The 18,527-nt window shown below is 46.0% G+C and overlaps 1 protein-coding gene across 1 annotated transcript in view; it reads right to left on the reverse strand.

Annotated features, from left to right (window-relative positions):
* Positions 1 to 76: 76 nt before the first annotated feature.
* Positions 77 to 18,527, reverse strand: part of LOC134320233 (dynein axonemal heavy chain 8-like) — a 59,443-nt gene continuing 40,992 nt past the window's right edge. The window contains exons 63-93 of the mRNA XM_063001560.1: positions 18,343 to 18,496; positions 17,584 to 17,748; positions 17,205 to 17,431; positions 16,474 to 16,592; positions 16,287 to 16,390; positions 16,031 to 16,207; positions 15,050 to 15,217; positions 14,744 to 14,959; positions 14,064 to 14,201; positions 12,842 to 12,969; positions 12,594 to 12,765; positions 12,086 to 12,241; positions 11,849 to 12,004; positions 11,183 to 11,365; positions 10,990 to 11,095; positions 9,934 to 10,186; positions 9,665 to 9,855; positions 6,858 to 6,979; positions 6,394 to 6,512; positions 5,224 to 5,426; positions 5,072 to 5,145; positions 4,533 to 4,685; positions 4,282 to 4,437; positions 4,092 to 4,208; positions 3,440 to 3,541; positions 3,181 to 3,341; positions 2,247 to 2,403; positions 1,972 to 2,124; positions 1,671 to 1,860; positions 909 to 1,030; positions 77 to 561 (exon numbers count right to left, since the gene is read on the reverse strand). Of these exons, the coding sequence (XP_062857630.1) occupies positions 274 to 561; positions 909 to 1,030; positions 1,671 to 1,860; positions 1,972 to 2,124; positions 2,247 to 2,403; positions 3,181 to 3,341; positions 3,440 to 3,541; positions 4,092 to 4,208; positions 4,282 to 4,437; positions 4,533 to 4,685; positions 5,072 to 5,145; positions 5,224 to 5,426; positions 6,394 to 6,512; positions 6,858 to 6,979; positions 9,665 to 9,855; positions 9,934 to 10,186; positions 10,990 to 11,095; positions 11,183 to 11,365; positions 11,849 to 12,004; positions 12,086 to 12,241; positions 12,594 to 12,765; positions 12,842 to 12,969; positions 14,064 to 14,201; positions 14,744 to 14,959; positions 15,050 to 15,217; positions 16,031 to 16,207; positions 16,287 to 16,390; positions 16,474 to 16,592; positions 17,205 to 17,431; positions 17,584 to 17,748; positions 18,343 to 18,496 (4,930 nt within the window). The 3' untranslated portion in view covers positions 77 to 273. The remainder of the gene's footprint in view (positions 562 to 908; positions 1,031 to 1,670; positions 1,861 to 1,971; positions 2,125 to 2,246; positions 2,404 to 3,180; positions 3,342 to 3,439; positions 3,542 to 4,091; positions 4,209 to 4,281; positions 4,438 to 4,532; positions 4,686 to 5,071; positions 5,146 to 5,223; positions 5,427 to 6,393; positions 6,513 to 6,857; positions 6,980 to 9,664; positions 9,856 to 9,933; positions 10,187 to 10,989; positions 11,096 to 11,182; positions 11,366 to 11,848; positions 12,005 to 12,085; positions 12,242 to 12,593; positions 12,766 to 12,841; positions 12,970 to 14,063; positions 14,202 to 14,743; positions 14,960 to 15,049; positions 15,218 to 16,030; positions 16,208 to 16,286; positions 16,391 to 16,473; positions 16,593 to 17,204; positions 17,432 to 17,583; positions 17,749 to 18,342; positions 18,497 to 18,527) is intronic.

An 18,527-nucleotide genomic window follows, 5' to 3' on the forward strand; every position in this document is an offset into this window, starting at 1 on the left:
ATATAATTCATCTTGTTTATAAATGCAGAAAAACTGCAGTTGTGGTGACAGAACTTGTACCAAAGATCAAACACAGTTTAGTGAAGATAAACTCATATTTTTTTTATTTTTAATGCTGAACAAGAACCTGAACCTTTTAATAACAATTTAAATATTTTTTGATGAACTGAATTGAACAAAGAAACGGAACGCATGTGTGGGTCAGTGTGTGTGTGTGTGTTGGTGTGTGCGTGTGTGTTGGTGTGTGTTGGTGTGTGTGTATACGCGGTGCGATTATTTGATATCACACAGCAGGGCGACACCGCGCAGGATCCAGTGGTCGGGGGGCTGCACCGTACGCAGCACGATTCCGGTGATGTAGGTGAGGTCGGTGCGCCGGGGTTTCTTGTAGACGGGGCAGACGTACAGTCTGGGGTCTTTCGGGGCGGTGGAGTTGATGGCGAATATGTGCACCACGGGGAGAGGGGTGAACAGCACTTTGGGCGTGGCCTCGACGAGACAGCAGTTCTTGCGGTCCCAGCCGGCTCCGTCCAGATAGAGGCCGTACACGTACACGCCCTCCTACACCACAAACATAAATACATGAATAAATATAAGCATGGACAGTGTTGAAATTAGGAGCAGGCTGTGCTGTGGAATAAAGCATTTACCACCTTAGCTACTAAATCAGAATCTGCTTTATATAAAGTATGTTTACACACACGAGGAATTCGTTTCCAGCTGTTGTTATCTCTCTACAATATACAGACAAGATTATACAGATAATGTACTAGACAGAATTTTGTATATATACAGAAAATAGAGAAATAGCACAGATAAATAGTAAATAATTCAAATGAAATTACAGCAATGTACAGTATGTACATCATTTGGTGTTGAGTGTTCTGCCCTCTGTGTGGCGCTCTTACCGTGGGTGCGGTGGTGATCTCCTCCTTGGTTTGCTTTAACACCTCGTTGTGTAGAGTGACGGTGTCCAGCGCCCAGCCTCGGTGTGCCCTCGTCACCTCCTGCATCATCGCTGTGAGGAAACCTGCAGCGGTCACACACAATAATAAATACTAACCATGGTACGGACGGTTTATTTACATGCAGTTGTTTAGAATACGGACTTCGTCATTTGGACACGTGATAAGATAAAAACGTACAGCACTAAAGATGCACTAAATCTTATTAAAGAGCTACGATGTGATTCCAGGATTAGGAAATGTACGACTGCTACCTATAATGCAAACCCGCTCTCACCTTTCTGTGTTTTTCCCACAATGCCATGGTTCTAATTGGGTTTTGTGAAACAATGCTTCACTTTTCACTGTCCTACTGGTGGTGCTTTGAAAAGGTAAGTGACAAATCAGATTAAAGTTTGAGTGTAGTGGCGAGCGGTAAAAACCGAGCGTCAAAGAATAAATGGAGTAAATGTTACTTGAGGTAGCACCGAGGCAAGGTAAACGGCACGGCCTCACAAGAAACTAATGAGTGTTTAATCCAGCCTTAGAATTAATTCTAGCCTTACTCATGCAGTACTGGTTTGACGTGAGCTGGTGTCTCATACTGGCTGGCTTTTCATTCATTCTAATTCCTAATACAATCTAAAAAAAACTCCAAATTTAGTGATTAAATGTGCATCTTCTCCATTTTTAATAAACAGATCAAAGTGATTACAGTCTGGTTACCCTGGGGATTGAAGAATCCGGTCATCCAGAATGTTTTGGGCCTCCCATCGAACAGCCAGCTATGGAACTGAGCGTTTCTCTCCAGGAGCTCGGTGAACCAGAACCCCAGGGTGGACGACTCCCAGGAGAGCTTCTTCCACAGGTTTGGGACTCGAGCGTCGAACATGTTGTCCAGCGCGTCCCTGAGGCTCTGCAAGCCAATACAAACGCTCGTTACTGGCCAGGCAGCCTCAGAATGACCGAGCTTACAGTGGTGGTGAAAATGTGCAACAGTGGGTAAGACCCAGTCATCAGTTCCTACCTCACTCATGATGATGGTGCCCTCAATGGCCAACTTGAGATCGATCAAGCTAGTCCGGACCACGCTGATGACCCTCTGCATGCGGTCGATCTCCTGCCTCAGGAAGATGTTCATGGAGGTCAGGGCTCCCATTTTCACCAGCCTGGCTTTCACCTGGTCAGTGATGTTACACAGATTATTAATCGAGAACATTTATGCGTGGCTGTAATTTAATAATCACCACTTATAAATTCATTTCTTTATAAAGTAAACGGCACTGTTAAACACTCTTATACCTCATGAGGTACGTAGTTGGGAGGGAGTTTATCCAGCATGTCCTGGGCGAGGCGGTAGACGATCGACTCTCGCGTCTCTCCTGAACCTCCGGCGCTCTCTTTAGGCTGGATGTTTGTGATGGTGTCCAGGACTTCGGCTGAGGTGTTACCCTGATACCTGTCAGAAGTTCATTTCTAGCATTTAGCAAAGACAATTATCCTCACAACTTACCAGTAACTAGTAAACACAGGATTGCTGGTTTGGGCTCCTAAACGAGGCCCTTAGCCCTTAATGGCTTGAACTGTGTTCGGTCACAGTTGTAAGCGTAGACGTACACCGATCAGCCATAACATTAAAACCACCTCCTTGTTTCTACCCTCACTGTCCATTTTATCAGCTCCACTTACCACATAGAAGCACTTTGTAGTTCTACAATTACTGACTGTAGTCCTTTTATGCTGTTCTTCAATGGTCAGGACCCCCACAGAGCAGCTATTATTTAGGTGGTGGATGATTCTCAGCACTGCAGTGACACTGACATGGTGGTGGTGTGTTAGTGTGTGTTGTGCTGGTATGAGTGGATCAGACACAGCAGCGCTGCTGGAGTTTTTAAACACCGTGTCCACTCACTGTCCACTCTATTAGACACTCCTACCTAGTCGGTCCACCTTGTAGATGTAAAGTCAGAGACGATCGCTCATCTATTGCTGCTGTTTGAGTCGCTCATCTTCTAGACCTTCATCAGTGGTCACAGGACGCCGCCCACGGGGCGCTGAGGCAACAGTGTGCCGCCCCACTAGTTTGTAATGTTGCAGGTAGGAAGGTTTTCTAATGATTCATTTATTATGCAGTTGTAGCCGAGTGGTTAAGGTACCGGACTAGTAATCGAAAGGTCGCTGGTTCAAGCCCCACGACTGCTGTGAGTGTGTGTGAGCAGCTCTGATGGACTCTTACGTGATATCAGCGTTGGGATGCAGACCGAACACTTGAGGGGTGTCGACGTAGGGCAGAGTGTGAATATACTCCAGGTATTCCTCCACCGTCTTACACACGGGAACATTGTAGTCGGTGTAGAAGCAGAACGAGGGCTCGAACAGCTGGTCGCCGAACCACACCTGGTAATCAGAGCGGCGGTTAGGATTAAAAACGTCTCTCGTACATCATACGCTAACGTTATTATATTTATTATTAGATTGGGGGGGTCGTGTGTTACTCGTGCAAAACAGTTCAGAAGTCGTTTGTCGTAGTCGTCCGTCACTCTGCCTCCGTACTGCACCTCTCCCAGCATGTAGCGCACGGTGTCCCACGACACGCCCTGCAGATAAACAAGCCAAACTGGTCAGCACGAGCACAGGACACACACTGAACCTAGTGACCCGCCCTGCTCCCCACTGTAAACCTGATCAGCTCCCTCAGTACAGAGGATTCTAATCAGACATGGAGCTCATAATCAGATTATTTAGACGCTCTACTTACTAAGCTCAGGCGGCACAACCCACTAGCACGCCAGCAAACATCTCCCTCCTGCACCTTTATACAAATTAAACATCAATGTGAATTTATTTACATGTCAAAGGAACTCCGTTAGTTGCTCTGGATTGATTCATCCGCCACGTTTGTAGTTTTTTGTGAGCAAAGTTGTGCCGCACTGAATGCTGGGATTGCCTTCAGCACTAAGGAGACGCTCAGTCAGATCATCACTCAGAATTAAGGCGCCTCAGTAGGAGCATTTTAAGGGAGCTAAGAATTTAGACACGCCCTCTTCTCGGGAGTGTAGAATGATGGGAAACGCGTCTATGTACAGAGAGAGCTCGGTTTCACACACACCCAAAGACTTTTTATCAAAGCAAGACATTTTTCCGAACCTTTTTGGGACTGCACTCATCCAAATGGTTCTGGATGAACTGCACACTGGAGCTGAAGTCTGCCGAGTTGAACTCGTACGGAATATTCCAGCCCAGGGGTCCGAACTTGCGACGTTCCTGCATCAAAAAAAGGTGAAGACTGTGTAATTCTGGGAAACCACGTATCCTGTAAGCGCCAGGTCGTTCCTACCTGCACCACCGTGTGCAAGAACGCGACGCTGTACAGCAGCGGCTTCCACATGGGCAGGTTGCTGACGTCCAGCTGATCCTGAGAGATCCCGACGAACGTTCGCTTCAGTCCGGCTTTCACTCCCTGAGGAGGATCGTTGGAGAACTTGATGGAGGACTAAAACGACAAGAAGATTCTTTGATGATGATGATCGGAGACCTCGACCCCCTGGTTTCCCCCAAGTTTCCCCCCTGTCGATGATGTTACATTACCTGCAGCAGCGTGATGGAGAAGCGGTCGTGTGGCTCCGTGGTGATCCACACCCTGAAGCTCTCATGAACGTTCTCCACTGTGCTCACGGTGTCCAGCAGCTCGTCCATGAACTCCAGACCCAGGTGGCAGTTCTGCAGCAGGACCCAGCCTCCCTGTGGACCACAGACGGTCAGACACACAATTACTGGTGATGAGCTTTAAACTGAATGTATGACAAGAAGGTTTGTAAGGTCTTCTAAATAAGACTTGATGTTTGCTCCATACAGAAATGCTTTAGTCATGGCTATGCCAGGTCAGGGTCACGGCAGGTCCGGTTTCACAGACCGCACACTGGGTGCAAGGACTTCCTTCTATCCCTCCTCCCTCAGACACAGCCAATCATGTATGTGCAGACACCCTGTCAGCCTATAGCATCACTGAGACTGGAACCCCAGTACCCTATACCAGTTCTCAGACTTATCTTTAGTGTGATTAAATCTTATTTACACAGGATTTAATTTCTGAATATAATAAACGTCTCTGTAGGTAGTGTTGGTACCTGTGCGATGGACATCTGCACCAGCCTCCTCGCATGCACTTCCTGTCCCTGTCCCATAGATATAGCTCTGCATTCTAAACAAGCAACCCAACATACAGTAAAAAACAGTCCTCCACTTTTTGCTCCACTGTAATTAGTTACGGCTTTATTACCGAGTCCGAGTTTCTTGGAGAGAGCTTCTATCTGGTTGGTTGGATCCGAGCCCATGGAGAGGAAGCAGATCAGAGGGGTACGAGGGTCGCTCTCCTCCCACGTTGCCTCCAGATTGAGAATAACAGACTGGGCGAACCTCGCACCCAATGCGTGCCCTACGTAGCTCCTGGCCTGAGACAGCGTGCGATCTGGACTCCAGGATCTGTCACATGACATTTGTTTTAATTCACTTCATTCACAATGGTGGTGCTTTAAAAGTCCTGGTCTGCTGATACTGTAATGATCCACACATGGTTAATCACAAGCGGTGATTAATTTTCATCCTCTTTTTAACTGAGAAAGCAATTTAATGAATGGTTCTGTTAATAAACACTGAAACTATCACAAAAGTAGATTTAGGGCACCCGGGTGGCACAGCGATATATTCCGCTAGCACACCAGTGCTGGGACTCTAGCGGGCACAAATCTGAGACAAAATTGGCAATCGAAGTCTGTTGTGTGGGAAAAGACGGGACTAAAAAGTAGGCGAGGTCTCCGATGCTGTGTAAGGACCCTGATAAGTAGCCCGAGGCGCGTGATATTCGGCCTCATGTGCCAATCCACTGAGGCGTGGGCAAATAAGAAGGGGTTAAGGGACTGTGCATGCGTCAGAGGGGGCATGGGACAGGCGAATATACCCTCCTCGGACGCAGTCGGGATCCCCAGCGGTGGAAGACTAATTTGCTATGCTAAATCGGGAGAAAAATGGGAGAAAATAAAAAAAGTAGATTTAGATTTAAAGATCTACAGCATCTTTAAGGTCACCCCATCTGAAGTCATAAAAATAAATACATTATTAATATCAGGAGTAAGGAGAGCTGAACTTTTCTCTGGTTTGGAGTAATGGCATTAATCAAAGCAAGACTCGTCCATCATGAGCAAATCAGAGCTCATGTATCTGAATGAGCCCATTTACTTAAAACACAGAATCAGACCTGATCCAGACCCAGACCCATCTTCCAAGTAAAATGAGGTGCATTCTGCTAAATTTTACACTGATTGCACGGCTGATGATGCTTTTTGATGATGTCTTGAGTTGATGTAACTCTTGATGTAAAACTTTTGGCATCAAATTAATTTGCAGCAGCCAGAGGGAGAAGAATCGTACCCTTAGACGACTGATATTGTACCTGATAAGCAGTAATTTGTGGAAGATCTCCAGTGAATCATTATAACCATCGGGAATCACTGCGTCCTCTGGTGCGTCCATATCGAACCACGCCTTCCAGCCCTTTTCATTCCGGGACACCTTTGTGTATGAACAGGAACGTGTGCATAAACATCAATATAATAATACTATTTATTAACTGTATGCCAATAAAACTCAACACAAATGTGTAATCATCATTATTCATAGGCTACAGTGTGTCAGAGTAAAAAGCAAGCTTTGGGTATCAACTGGAAGGCTGTGAGTTTAAATCCCTTTAGTAGGGCCCTTAAATCTCTTAGTACAATGACTGACCCTGAGCTCTGACCCCAGCTTTCAAACAAGTGTTCATATTAGTTTAAATCATTTTTCTATCTGCACATTTTTGGTGAATTTGCCATTAGAAGTTATTATATTATAAAACTTATTTTACAGGATGTTACTGACCTGGCTCATGATGTTGGTGAACTGGGGCAGTTTGCTCAGCTCAACCAGGTTCAGCCATGTCATGTCCAGAATCCAGCGGAAGGGTTTACGAGGACAAGCTTTGAGATCCAGGGCGGCACCACCTTCAAACAGAGAGAGTGAAACAAAAATCAGATAAACAATCACTGTGAAATGTTCTCAGTTCTGCTCTGATAAACTGAACCTGGCTCCAAACATCAGAGGGATCCACAACCATTAATCCTTATATTTCACTGTAAGCTGTCGTGTCAAAGTGGGGACATGAAGAAATACTACTTTTTCAGTGTTGTAGGGAGTTTTAATGAACGTTTTAAATTATATCTCCCGAACTCGTTATTAAATCAATGTGCAGGATATTTTGCTTAATTAAAAATGCATTTTAAAGCCGCTCAGGTGGCGCAGCGGTAAAAACACGCGCTAGGACACCAGAGCTGGGATCTCACATACATCGTATAGAGTCTCGGCTCTGCCTGCCGGCTGGGCTGAGCGGCCACATGGACAACGATTGGCCTGTTGTTCATATAGGGGTGGGATATTAACCCGGATAGGGACTCTCTCATAACTGATGCAACTATGACCTCTGCTGGCTGATTGATGGCGCCTGCACAAAGACTGGGAGAGAGTGCGCTGATCAGGGTGTGTCTCTCCGTACACAGTGCTGATCCGCATTGCACTCGTCAAAGTGTAGGTGATGAGATGCATACGGCTGCTGCCCACGTGTCGGAGGGGGCGTGGGTTGGCTTCGTTCTCGCACTTAAAGTTGGGAGAAAAAGGGAGACAATGCATATACAGTATATATATTATATATATACAGTGTATCACAAAAGTGAGTACACCCCTCACATTTCTGCAAATATTTTATTATATCTTTTCATGGGACAACACTATAGACATGAAACTTGGATATAACTTAGAGTAGTCAGTGTACAACTTGTATAGCAGTGTAGATTTACTGTCTTCTGAAAATAACTCAACACACAGCCATTAATGTCTAAATAGCTGCAACATAAGTGAGTACACCCCACAGTGAACATGTCCAAATTGTGCCCAAAGTGTCAATATTTTGTGTGACCACCATTATTATCCAGCACTGCCTTAACCCTCCTGGGCATGGAATTCACCAGAGCTGCACAGGTTGCTACTGGAATCCTCTTCCACTCCTCCATGATGACATCACGGAGCTGGTGGATGTTAGACACCTTGAACTCCTCCACCTTCCACTTGAGGATGCGCCACAGGTGCTCAATTGGGTTTAGTCCATCACCTTTACCTTCAGCTTCCTCAGCAAGGCAGTTGTCATCTTGGAGGTTGTGTTTGGGGTCGTTATCCTGTTGGAAAACTGCCCTGAGGCCCAGTTTTCGAAGGGAGGGGATCATGCTCTGTTTCAGAATGTCACAGTACATGTTGGAATTCATGTTTCCCTCAATGAACTGCAGCTCCCCAGTGCCAGCAACACTCATGCAGCCCAAGACCATGATGCTACCACCACCATGCTTGACTGTAGGCAAGATACAGTTGTCTTGGTACTTCTCACCAGGGCGCCGCCACACATGCTGGACACCATCTGAGCCAAACAAGTTTATCTTGGTCTCGTCAGACCACAGGGCATTCCAGTAATCCATGTTCTTGGACTGCTTGTCTTCAGCAAACTGTTTGCGGGCTTTCTTGTGCGTCAGCTTCCTTCTGGGATGACGACCATGCAGACCGAGTTGATGCAGTGTGCGGCGTATGGTCTGAGCACTGACAGGCTGACCTCCCACGTCTTCAACCTCTGCAGCAATGCTGGCAGCACTCATGTGTCTATTTTTTAAAGCCAACCTCTGGATATGACGCCGAACACGTGGACTCGACTTCTTTGGTCGACCCTGGCGAAGCCTGTTCCGAGTGGAACCTGTCCTGGAAAACCGCTGTATGACCTTGGCCACCATGCTGTAGCTCAGTTTCAGGGTGTTAGCAATCTTCTTATAGCCCAGGCCATCTTTGTGGAGAGCAACAATTCTATTTCTCACATCCTCAGAGAGTTCTTTGCCATGAGGTGCCATGTTGAATATCCAGTGGCCAGTATGAGAGAATTGTACCCAAAACACCAAATTTAACAGCCCTGCTCCCCATTTACACCTGGGTCCTTGACACATGACACCAGGGAGGGACAACGACACATTTGGGCACAATTTGGACATGTTCACTGTGGGGTGTACTCACTTATGTTGCAGCTATTTAGACATTAATGGCTGTGTGTTGTGTTATTTTCAGAAGACAGTAAATCTACACTGCTATACAAGTTGTACACTGACTACTCTAAGTTATATCCAAGTTTCATGTCTATAGTGTTGTCCCATGAAAAGATATAATGAAATATTTGCAGAAATGTGAGGGGTGTACTCACTTTTGTGATACACTGTATATATATATATATAAATATAAATAAATAAATATATAAATGCATTTTAAAGATTCCTGGGGACAGAAATGGCACCGATTCGGCGGAATGGTCCTACAATAATGTCACAGTATCGTCAGGTTTAAACATTACAGCAATGAAAACATGTTACTTCCAAAAGAGTTCAGCTCTAGGTCTACTACTGCATACAATCTTCTATAAGAACTCATCAATGCTCCTTTTATATCCTGTCAGGACAGCATCACCTGCTTTGTGTTGTTTTTACCGTGTTTACAGTGTTAATTTGCCCTGTGCCAATGTTTATAATGAGTTTAGGGCATTAAATTAGAAAGTTAAAGAGACAGAGGGATAAATATCGTGTGCTGTAGCTTTCTGTCTCGGGTGGCACCTTTAATAAGAATCTGGAACTCGCTGTGCTTGATGTTGCCCTTCTGCAGATCGATCTTGAGAGCCAGCAGCAGAGTGAAGATGAACTTGTGATTCTCGTACAGGCCTCGGACCGTGTATCTGAACACCTCGTACGTCAGACAGTCGATGATGTTAGCGATGCGCTTCTGGGTCAGGGGTTTTTTTTCTGACCTGGAAAAGATTCACTCATAATTAAAAGACGCACTCATAATAAAGTGGTTGCAGATGGAGGTGCGGGGTTAACGGCACCTCGACATGGAGAGGTCGAAGATCCTGAGGAACTGGGCGAGCGAGGTCTGGTACATGACGTTGACCATGCTCATCTCTGTGATGAGGAAGTAGAGGATGCTGCCGCGGGACGCCGCCGGACGGTACTCCTCCTGAGCGGCGAGGATCTTCGTCTCCGTCTCGGTGGCCACGTTGAGCTTCTCGCTCACCTCCGCTGCTGTTTCCTTAGTGACTCTCAAGATCCCGATCATGGACTCGTCGTCGACCAGAGAGCCTGAACAGACAGAGACGGCGGTGGACTAAACAACAAGTCTGTTTTCATTTACAAGACCTCTAAAAGTTTCTTTATTACTTACTCAAATAACTTACTGTGACCTTGTGCTACATGGACCAGCCCATTTAGAAACTAGAATTTGTAAGTTTACTCAAGTTCAACTGGTAATAAGCTGTATTTCTTGTTTGGGCCAGATCTACTCCTTGGTTGACGTGTTAGTTTACTCCCAAAAAACTAAGAAAAGAAAGTAAATTAAATAAATAACTTTTTAACTTTTCATTGCTGAGACCATGCTGGTTTCCCATGCCAGCAGAGAGCTGGACACATCAATCATCTGCGCCTCCGTGCCCCCCTCTGTCAGCCAACATAGCAACACAGAAGGACATGACTCTTTATTTATTTATGAGGATTTTAACATCATGTTTGACGCACTTCATTCATCAGTTCACAGGTTTAATATCAAACACAGTCATGAACAATTTTGTATCTCCAGTTCACCTCACTTGCACGTCTTTGTACTGTCGGAGGAAACCGGAGCTCCCGGTGGAAACCTACGCAGGCATGGGGAGAACATGCAAACTCCACACAGAAAGGACCCAGACCGCTCTACCTGGGGATCAAACCCAGGACCTTCTTGCTGTGAGGCGACAGTGCTACCCACTAAGCCCGACATGGTAAATTCATTCCGCCACGTTACAGTAGCGGTTGTTAGACCTGATCTGTTACAGATGAATACATGAATATACTCATGACTTCATGACTAAATACTAAATTATTATTTTGGTATGATCTTATATACGCACCTTTTGTGGTGCTGAGCTTGTAAAGCAAATTATCCTCCAGCTCTTTCATCTTCCTCTTGTTGGCCGTGACGTCCTGCATCAGATTCAGCCTCTCAGCCTCCAGTTCCTGTGTAACATCAGTCAGTGATGGACCGGCTCATTATTTATCACTGAAAGGAATGTAAGGGATGACGTGAAACGTGTGCAGACGTACGTATTTCTCGGTCAGGATGACTCTGCCCAGCAGCTGGTTCTCCAGGCCCTTCATGGTCACGGTGAAGTCGATGATGGAGGTTTTGGCACAGACCTCGGGCGTGTAGGACGGGTTGGGCAGCTTGGTGGCGATGTAGAGTTGGAAGCCGTCCATCACGTCGATCTCTTTGTCTCCGACTTTAACCTGTCGTACGCAGTGTTTCGGTTAACACTGAACAGGATATGCAGGCACGTCCTGATGTAAAAGCTCTGGTACCCACCTACATCTGCCCTGTGATTAATCCATTCATTGTTTATTTATTTACATGCATGGGCAGTGGTAGTTCAGTGATTAAGGTACTGGACTAGTAATCATACGGTTGTCTGTTTAAGCCCCATCATCACCAGGCTGCCACTGTTGGGCCCCTAAGCAAGGCCCTTAATCCTTAAATGCTCAAACTGTATTCAGTCATAATTGTAAGGGCCTTTGGATGAAATGTGATAGAAATGATTGACATGTAGGGCAGTTGTAGCCAAGTGGTTAAGGTACTGGACTAGTAAGCAGAAGGTCGCTGGTTCAAACCCTACCACTGCCACTGTTTGGCCCTTAAGCAAGGTCCTAAACCCTCAATTGCTCAGACTGTAAGTCGCTTTTGCTAAATTCCGGAAATGTAAATGTAACGCTCACCTTGTAGGAGGATCCAGACTTGATGAAGTTCTTCTCCAGCACGTTATCCAGCGCTGGGTCCAGCTCCTCGGGTACATCCTCGATGAGCAGAGGGCGACCCAGGGACAGGCTGTCCTCCAGATGGGTGCGGAAGTACTTGTGATTCAGAGACGTGACCTTGGAACGATACGGAGCGTTCGTTAGCATCATGTCGTGTACCTAGTGCTGACGTTAGCTAGCCTGAGCCACGGATCTGACCTGGAGCTCGTTGGCTTTCTCCTTCTTCTTGATCCAAGCCTTGCCCTGAGTCTGGGGGTCGATGAGGAGGGGGAAGCGGGTAGCTTTGGTGACAATGATGCCGTTCTGCACCGACAGGTCATCACCCGGAAGGCCCTGCAGATTCCACTCGCTGATCTGAACGAGGGGGGAGAAGATACCACCTGTGAGGGTCTTCCATCAACAGCCTTGACTGATCCCACTCTCATCAGGCATCAGTACTGACTACTGATTAATCAGGGCTTCTCTTTACACTCAGAACATTTACTGTTTTGTTTTGGATAAGTAATCATAAGCTTGATGGTTCAAGCCCCACCTTTGCCAGATTGGTGCTGTTGGGCCCTTTAGCAAGGCCCTTAACCCTTAATTGCTGAGACTGTACTGTCACTCTACTCTAAGTCGCTTTAGATAAAGCACCAGTACCAGCACTGTAACCAGAACTGAGTATCTGGGACTAAATCCCACATCATGTAGTTAAATAAAATCCTACTGTGGGCTGGTCCACCAGCATGGAGATCAGGTTCAGGTTTTCAGTGAAGGGAATGTTCTTCTTCGTGAGCTCGGCCTCCCAGATCTCCTTCAGCAGCATGTTACGGAACTGTTGGTTGAACGGGCCACAGTAGGACAGGAAGCCGGTCAGCTGCAGGACGTCTCCAACCAGCCTGAGAGCAGAGCAGAGACAGACACGTGAACCTCGGTTCGACCCCAGGAGCCGTGGAGAGACTGAGAGAAACCTGCCTGCTGATCTGTGAGGTGAACTCTCTGCTCTGCTCGGTCCAGCGCACTTTCTCCCCGCTCAGCCCGTCGATCAGAGCGGAGGCCGTCTGCATTTTATTTCTGCACGATTCGGCGTCGTTCAGCAGATCCTGAAAACAGTTAACGTTATTCCAGTGTCTCGTAAGCATTAGATGCACGTTTACACACACAGTGATGTGGAAACTGTACTGTACTGAAATAAAAAGGCCACGAAATGCTCTGATTGGGCCCAGGGTATTAGGGAATGTGGACTTGGATCAACAGCTAATGTTAGTACTGTGGTACCTTGTAACTGTACGTCCCCTAAACTCAAAATCTGAAACTCGACGGCCTTCTTTGAGAAATTTGTACCCTTAGACTCAACGTTTCCCTCAAACTCAACGTGTGCTTTGATCAGCGCTTGGCTTGAGCGGTGTGGTAAGATGTCATGTGAACATGAGCTGAATCTGCATTAGTGTGGAATAAGCGTCAGATCCAGGGTTACAGCTCCACATGATTCTCCTTCCTGTTTCACTTTTAAACTTGTGTTACAGCTCCAGCTTCTGAGAAATGGTGAGAATCAGAATCAGCTTCTCCCAGAGTCTAAAACTCTTAACTTAATGTATTAAAAGAACAACATAAAAACACTAAACCTCTCTTCATTATTACTGCTCATAAGTTCTCTCCACTCATTAAAAAGCATAACAAAACAATAAAGTAAAGCTAAAGTGCAGCTTTTATTGTATTTTTAACAGTTAGTAATTGTATTTCAGTGTGTTTATATTATATTTGTGTTATTTTCAGTGTTTAAGAGTCAAAAACAACCTCATTATTTTACATGAGACTAAAATATCTGCAGCTCACCGGGACCATGGACGCATTAACAGGTTCCCCAAACATCCTTATGGGGGAAAATACCTCGAAACTCAACGTCTTTAAAACTCAACGCCACTCCCAGAACCCACTGACGTTGAGTGTCTGAAGTGGAGTCTGACTGGTGACTGGAAATTTAAGGTGGTAACTGCAGTCTGATTGGCTACAGTGAATTTTAGTGCAGGTAGATGGACTGATTAGGTAGGAAGCGCTCACACACACACACACACACACACACACACACACACACACACACTGTGGGCTGAGTGCTTGATCTGTTGAGATGAAAATCCCAGTATCTACAGTTAAAACTGATGTATGATGCACCGGTCACCAGTAGAAGAGGACGTACCTGCTTCTCCTTCATGGCTGCTTCGAATTTGGCCAGCACCATGTCCAGCTCTGCCTGCTTTTCATCCAGCTGGGCCTGAGCGTTAGCCAGTTCCTTATTAGCTGCCGTTAGCCTGTTCTCCTGAACGCTGAGATTAGCCTGGGTAGGAAGAAGGCAGGACATGCCAGTGTTACTAATAAAGTTAGAGAAGAGTGTGTGTGTGTGTGTGTGTGTGTGTGTGTGTGTGTGTGTGTTGGGATGCTGGTAACGAATGTGCTTTTGCCGCTGATGAACCAGAAGTGAACATCACACGTTACATTTAGGTGCAGGGGTATCGTATATTACGCTCGCCCATCACAGCTGAGATCTGGGACTGGCACCCTGCTCTGCAATGGACTGGCACCGAGTTCAGGGTATTCCTGTCTCGAGGTTAATGAAAATTAAATTTGCGATCGTAGCCCAAAATCAAACCCCCTGCACCACTCCAGCTCACAATTTAGGAGTCTAATGACTGGCAGTGATTTAAGTCTTGCTGCCTCAGCATGTCCATATTTATAATCACACAACACACAAAAGTGAGACCTGTAAGAAAAGCCTTTAATCTTTGAGTTTTTAATCGTATAGATTGTATATATCCATGATTAATAAACCACCGTATGTATTTTGAAGTGATTTCTGTGGGTCCGGCTCTCGTGTTTTACCTTCAGTGGCAGCACCTCCTTGTTGATGCTGAAGAAGGTGGCCATAGCCTGTGTCCAGGACAGCAGACCCGCCACGTTTCCGCACACTTTACTGGCGTTCTCCAGCGTGTAATCCTCCATCTGGAAGTACGGCTCCAGCAGCTCCATCGTCTCTTCGGTTATCGTGTCCTTAGGAAACTGCTGCAGTGACGCCAGGAAGCCGCCGCCGCTCATCAGCTTAGGGGTGAAGAGAGGAGACTCGTATCATTAGTCTCATTAGAACCATCAGATCTCGTGAGGTCCTGCACGGTGTTTCAGGGATTTTACCTTCATGGCTTCGCTCCAGGAGGGCTTAAGGCAGTGCCTCTCTGGATCCATGACGACGGGGTCCAGCTTCTTGCGGAAGAGAAGCAGACAGCAGTCCATAATTCTCATGATTAAATGTGGTGGCTTGGACAGTTTCCTCACTGTTGCGATATCGGCCGGTTTGATGGTCTGTTAAAGACACGAGGTCAAAAACGATTTACAAATCTAGGATATAGTGGTTTCAGATCCTACAGTCGTTCCAGTGAACAGGACAGGACAAGGGTAGAAAGGACAGGCCACACAAACAGAACCACACACACTCGGCAGGGAACCGAACAAGTCAACTCATAAAACAGAATCAAAGACCCAGAACGACTCTACCCTGTATCAACTGAGTTAATGACAAAAGTTAGAGAGCGCTAGCAGGAGATCTAGCAAATAATTCAGAGGGCAAAGCCAGTCAGTCAGAGGTACGCTGTTAGACGGTGCTTCTCAGGTAGTGAGGAACCTTTAATGAGGCGCAGAAAATGCTTTGAAGTTGAGTTCAGAGAGAACTACGCTTTCTGTCGGCCTGTGTGGGCGTGGCAGGTTGGGTCTCACTTAGCATTGTGCTTCAGAAATCGTTTTATAAGCACCTATAAGCGTTTCCTGCTTATTTCTATTTTAGGTTTCTTCTGTCATTAAAATTTAAAGAGAGGTAACTCTTGGATCTCACTTCTTCAGGTTTGTATATATAGTACAAAAGTATTTGGACACTTCTTTTAATTATCGAATTCATGTGCCGAGCCATACAAACGCTGTCATCTTTCGACTGAACGGGCACAAATTCCCACAGGCATTCTGTATTTCAAAGTCATTTAAAGAGGCTTTATTAGAAAAGCCGCTGTCGTTCTAGCTGAATAGATCAGACGCCACTGTGTGTTTTTAAAATGGGAGGTCTGACAAGCCCATGGTCAGGTGTCCAAATACTTTTGAGCTGCTACATCAGTTTTTGGAACTCACGTTTAAAGCCGCCTCAGCTTTCATGAGTGCAGGTTCGGCCGCCTGCAGCTTCAGCTCTGCCACACCTTTTTCCTTCTCGATTTCCTCCACGATCTTCAGCGCTTTATCCTTCACCACCTGCACCTCGTTTTTGACCACAGAGGCGGCCTCGGCGCTCACAGTCACCTCCTTGAGGACCTGCACGATCAAGTCCATGAGCTCACGATCGATCTAGCAAAGTGAAAACGCTCTGCTCAGTTCTGATCGAATGATGTACCTTGTCGGCTCGGACCGAGGCCAACGCCAGCTCCTGCTCCTTCACCACCAGGTCTCTGGACAGCTGCGCGACGGATTCGCTGGCTTCCATTAGCTTGGCTAGACCTGGGAAACGAGCAGGGCTTGATCACTCAAACACACTCGTACACACACAAAACACATTACAAATGTACTGGCCTTGTCCCTACCGACATTCATGCGCTCAACAAGAGTGTTGATGTGGGTGTGCTTCTCTGTATAGAGGGTTTTGTACCCATTGATGAAGGACAGGTAGGATTTCGGGGTGACGTGGGCCCTTCGTCTGAATCTGAATTAAAAAAAAGAGGAACAGAAAGGTTGACTCCAGACTTTGGACCACAAAACCTGATCTGTAGCAAAAGAAAGGGACAGATGTCATGAATTCAGCTCGATTATACATGAATACCTTTTGGTATAAGTGGAATTGGTATGACCAAAGGTATCTGGACACCTGACAATGAGCTGTTTAGCTAGAACAATAGCCGATTCTCTAATGAAGCGCTTCAAATGACTCTGATATTACAGTATGCCTGTGGGAATTTGTGCCCGTTAAGTTAAAAGATAACAGCATAGGTTAAACCCTTGATATAAGGTACAAGGGACAGTGGGAGCCTAGTGGATAGAGCTTTGGGCTACCAGTCAATGACTGTCAATGCAAATCCAGGCTCTGTCGTGCAGCCACTGTTGGGCCCTTGAACAAGGCCCTTAACCCATTAAATAAATTCCCTTTAAATGAATGTTAGACGTCATCACTGTGAGATTCGATTGATGAGGCAGCAAAATATGCCCCGAGGACCTGGGTTTGATCCTCGTCTTGACCCTCTTTACTAGTTTGGGTGACTTAGTGTCTATAAAACTGAGGTTCTCTAACATGGCTGTATCTCTAAGTACAGTACGGTACCTCTCAAAGTAGCTCTCGCAGGTGGAGGAGACTCTGTCGTGATAGACGGCCATAGTCTGGACCACCGCAGTCTTCACCTCAGGCGAACAGACCATGTGGAAGTCCGAGAGGAAATACTGGGACACGGCCATCAGGGCTTCACTCGGCCACGGGGTGAACCAGTCCATGGTGCATCCGGATATCAGTCCGGGGAACTTCAGAGAGCGGGAGCGGAACTTCTCCCCCACCTGATCAAAATATTCCACATTATGAAGCGTGTTAATTCACTTCAGTCTTAAAATTACAACGATTTCTGTAACTGCTCTTTTACTGTGAGTGAATCTGACTCACATTCTGAGAGAATAAAATGAAGAGCATTAAACAGAGGGGTGAGACTCACCGGGGAAAAACACAGCACCACATGGAGGTTCTTTTTGGCCCGGGAGATGAAGTATTCATACAGATTATCAAAGGTGGGCGGCACTCGGGGCGTCTCCTTTTTCATTACGGGGATGAGATTCTGTGTTATCTCGTCCAGTTCATCACGAGCAAAAAGGTTCGAGACCTAGAGGAGAAACATGAGAAAGTGAATATCAAGTGCAGTGTGTTTTTACTTCCGCAGGAATGATCCGTATTACTAGGGCTCGACTAAATTCACTGGGAAATGTGCTTCATTTTACGGACGTCTTTACAGTCTTTCATTAATTTATGTCATTAATTAAAAATGTCATTAATTTAAATATTAAAGCTCTTGTCCGTGTTCCACATCTTGGTCATTTTGACTAACTCATTGCTAACTGAATTGCCGTAGGATTGCTAGTGTAAGAGACTTTTCTGTGATGTTGTTTGCTGATAATGAGCGCATTTTGTACCTTTGTGGATTCCATAATCGAAAGTGTGTTTCTCTACACACGTGATCATCAAACTCTAAAGACGCTCGGTTACACTAGGGCGCCTCACAGTGCGGATTAACCAGTAATCTTGATGCATTTGTACTGCACGTGAATAAAAAATGGTAAATCGCTAAACCGTACATTTTAAATTTCACAGCAAATTACATATTACACGGGGAACGGCTCATTTCACGGTCCATGGCGCCATTCTCACGTCCGTGAATCGGTAGGGACTTAGTTATTAGTGATTAGTGAAGCTGCTTCACCTCTCCAGATGACAAAACATTGTTAAGGTACTCTAGGAAGGCCTCGTCTTTTATCTCGTTGTCCGTGAAGATGAACGTGACGCCTTTTCCTTCAGCGCCGGCCGTTCTGAACAGCACTTTCAGGTCATCCATCAGGTTGCTGATGTTATAGGTTCTGAGTGATACAGGATAAAGATGTAAAAAGT

Source organism: Trichomycterus rosablanca, chromosome 9 (assembly GCF_030014385.1).
Source record: "Trichomycterus rosablanca isolate fTriRos1 chromosome 9, fTriRos1.hap1, whole genome shotgun sequence".
NCBI lineage: Eukaryota > Metazoa > Chordata > Actinopteri > Siluriformes > Trichomycteridae > Trichomycterus > Trichomycterus rosablanca.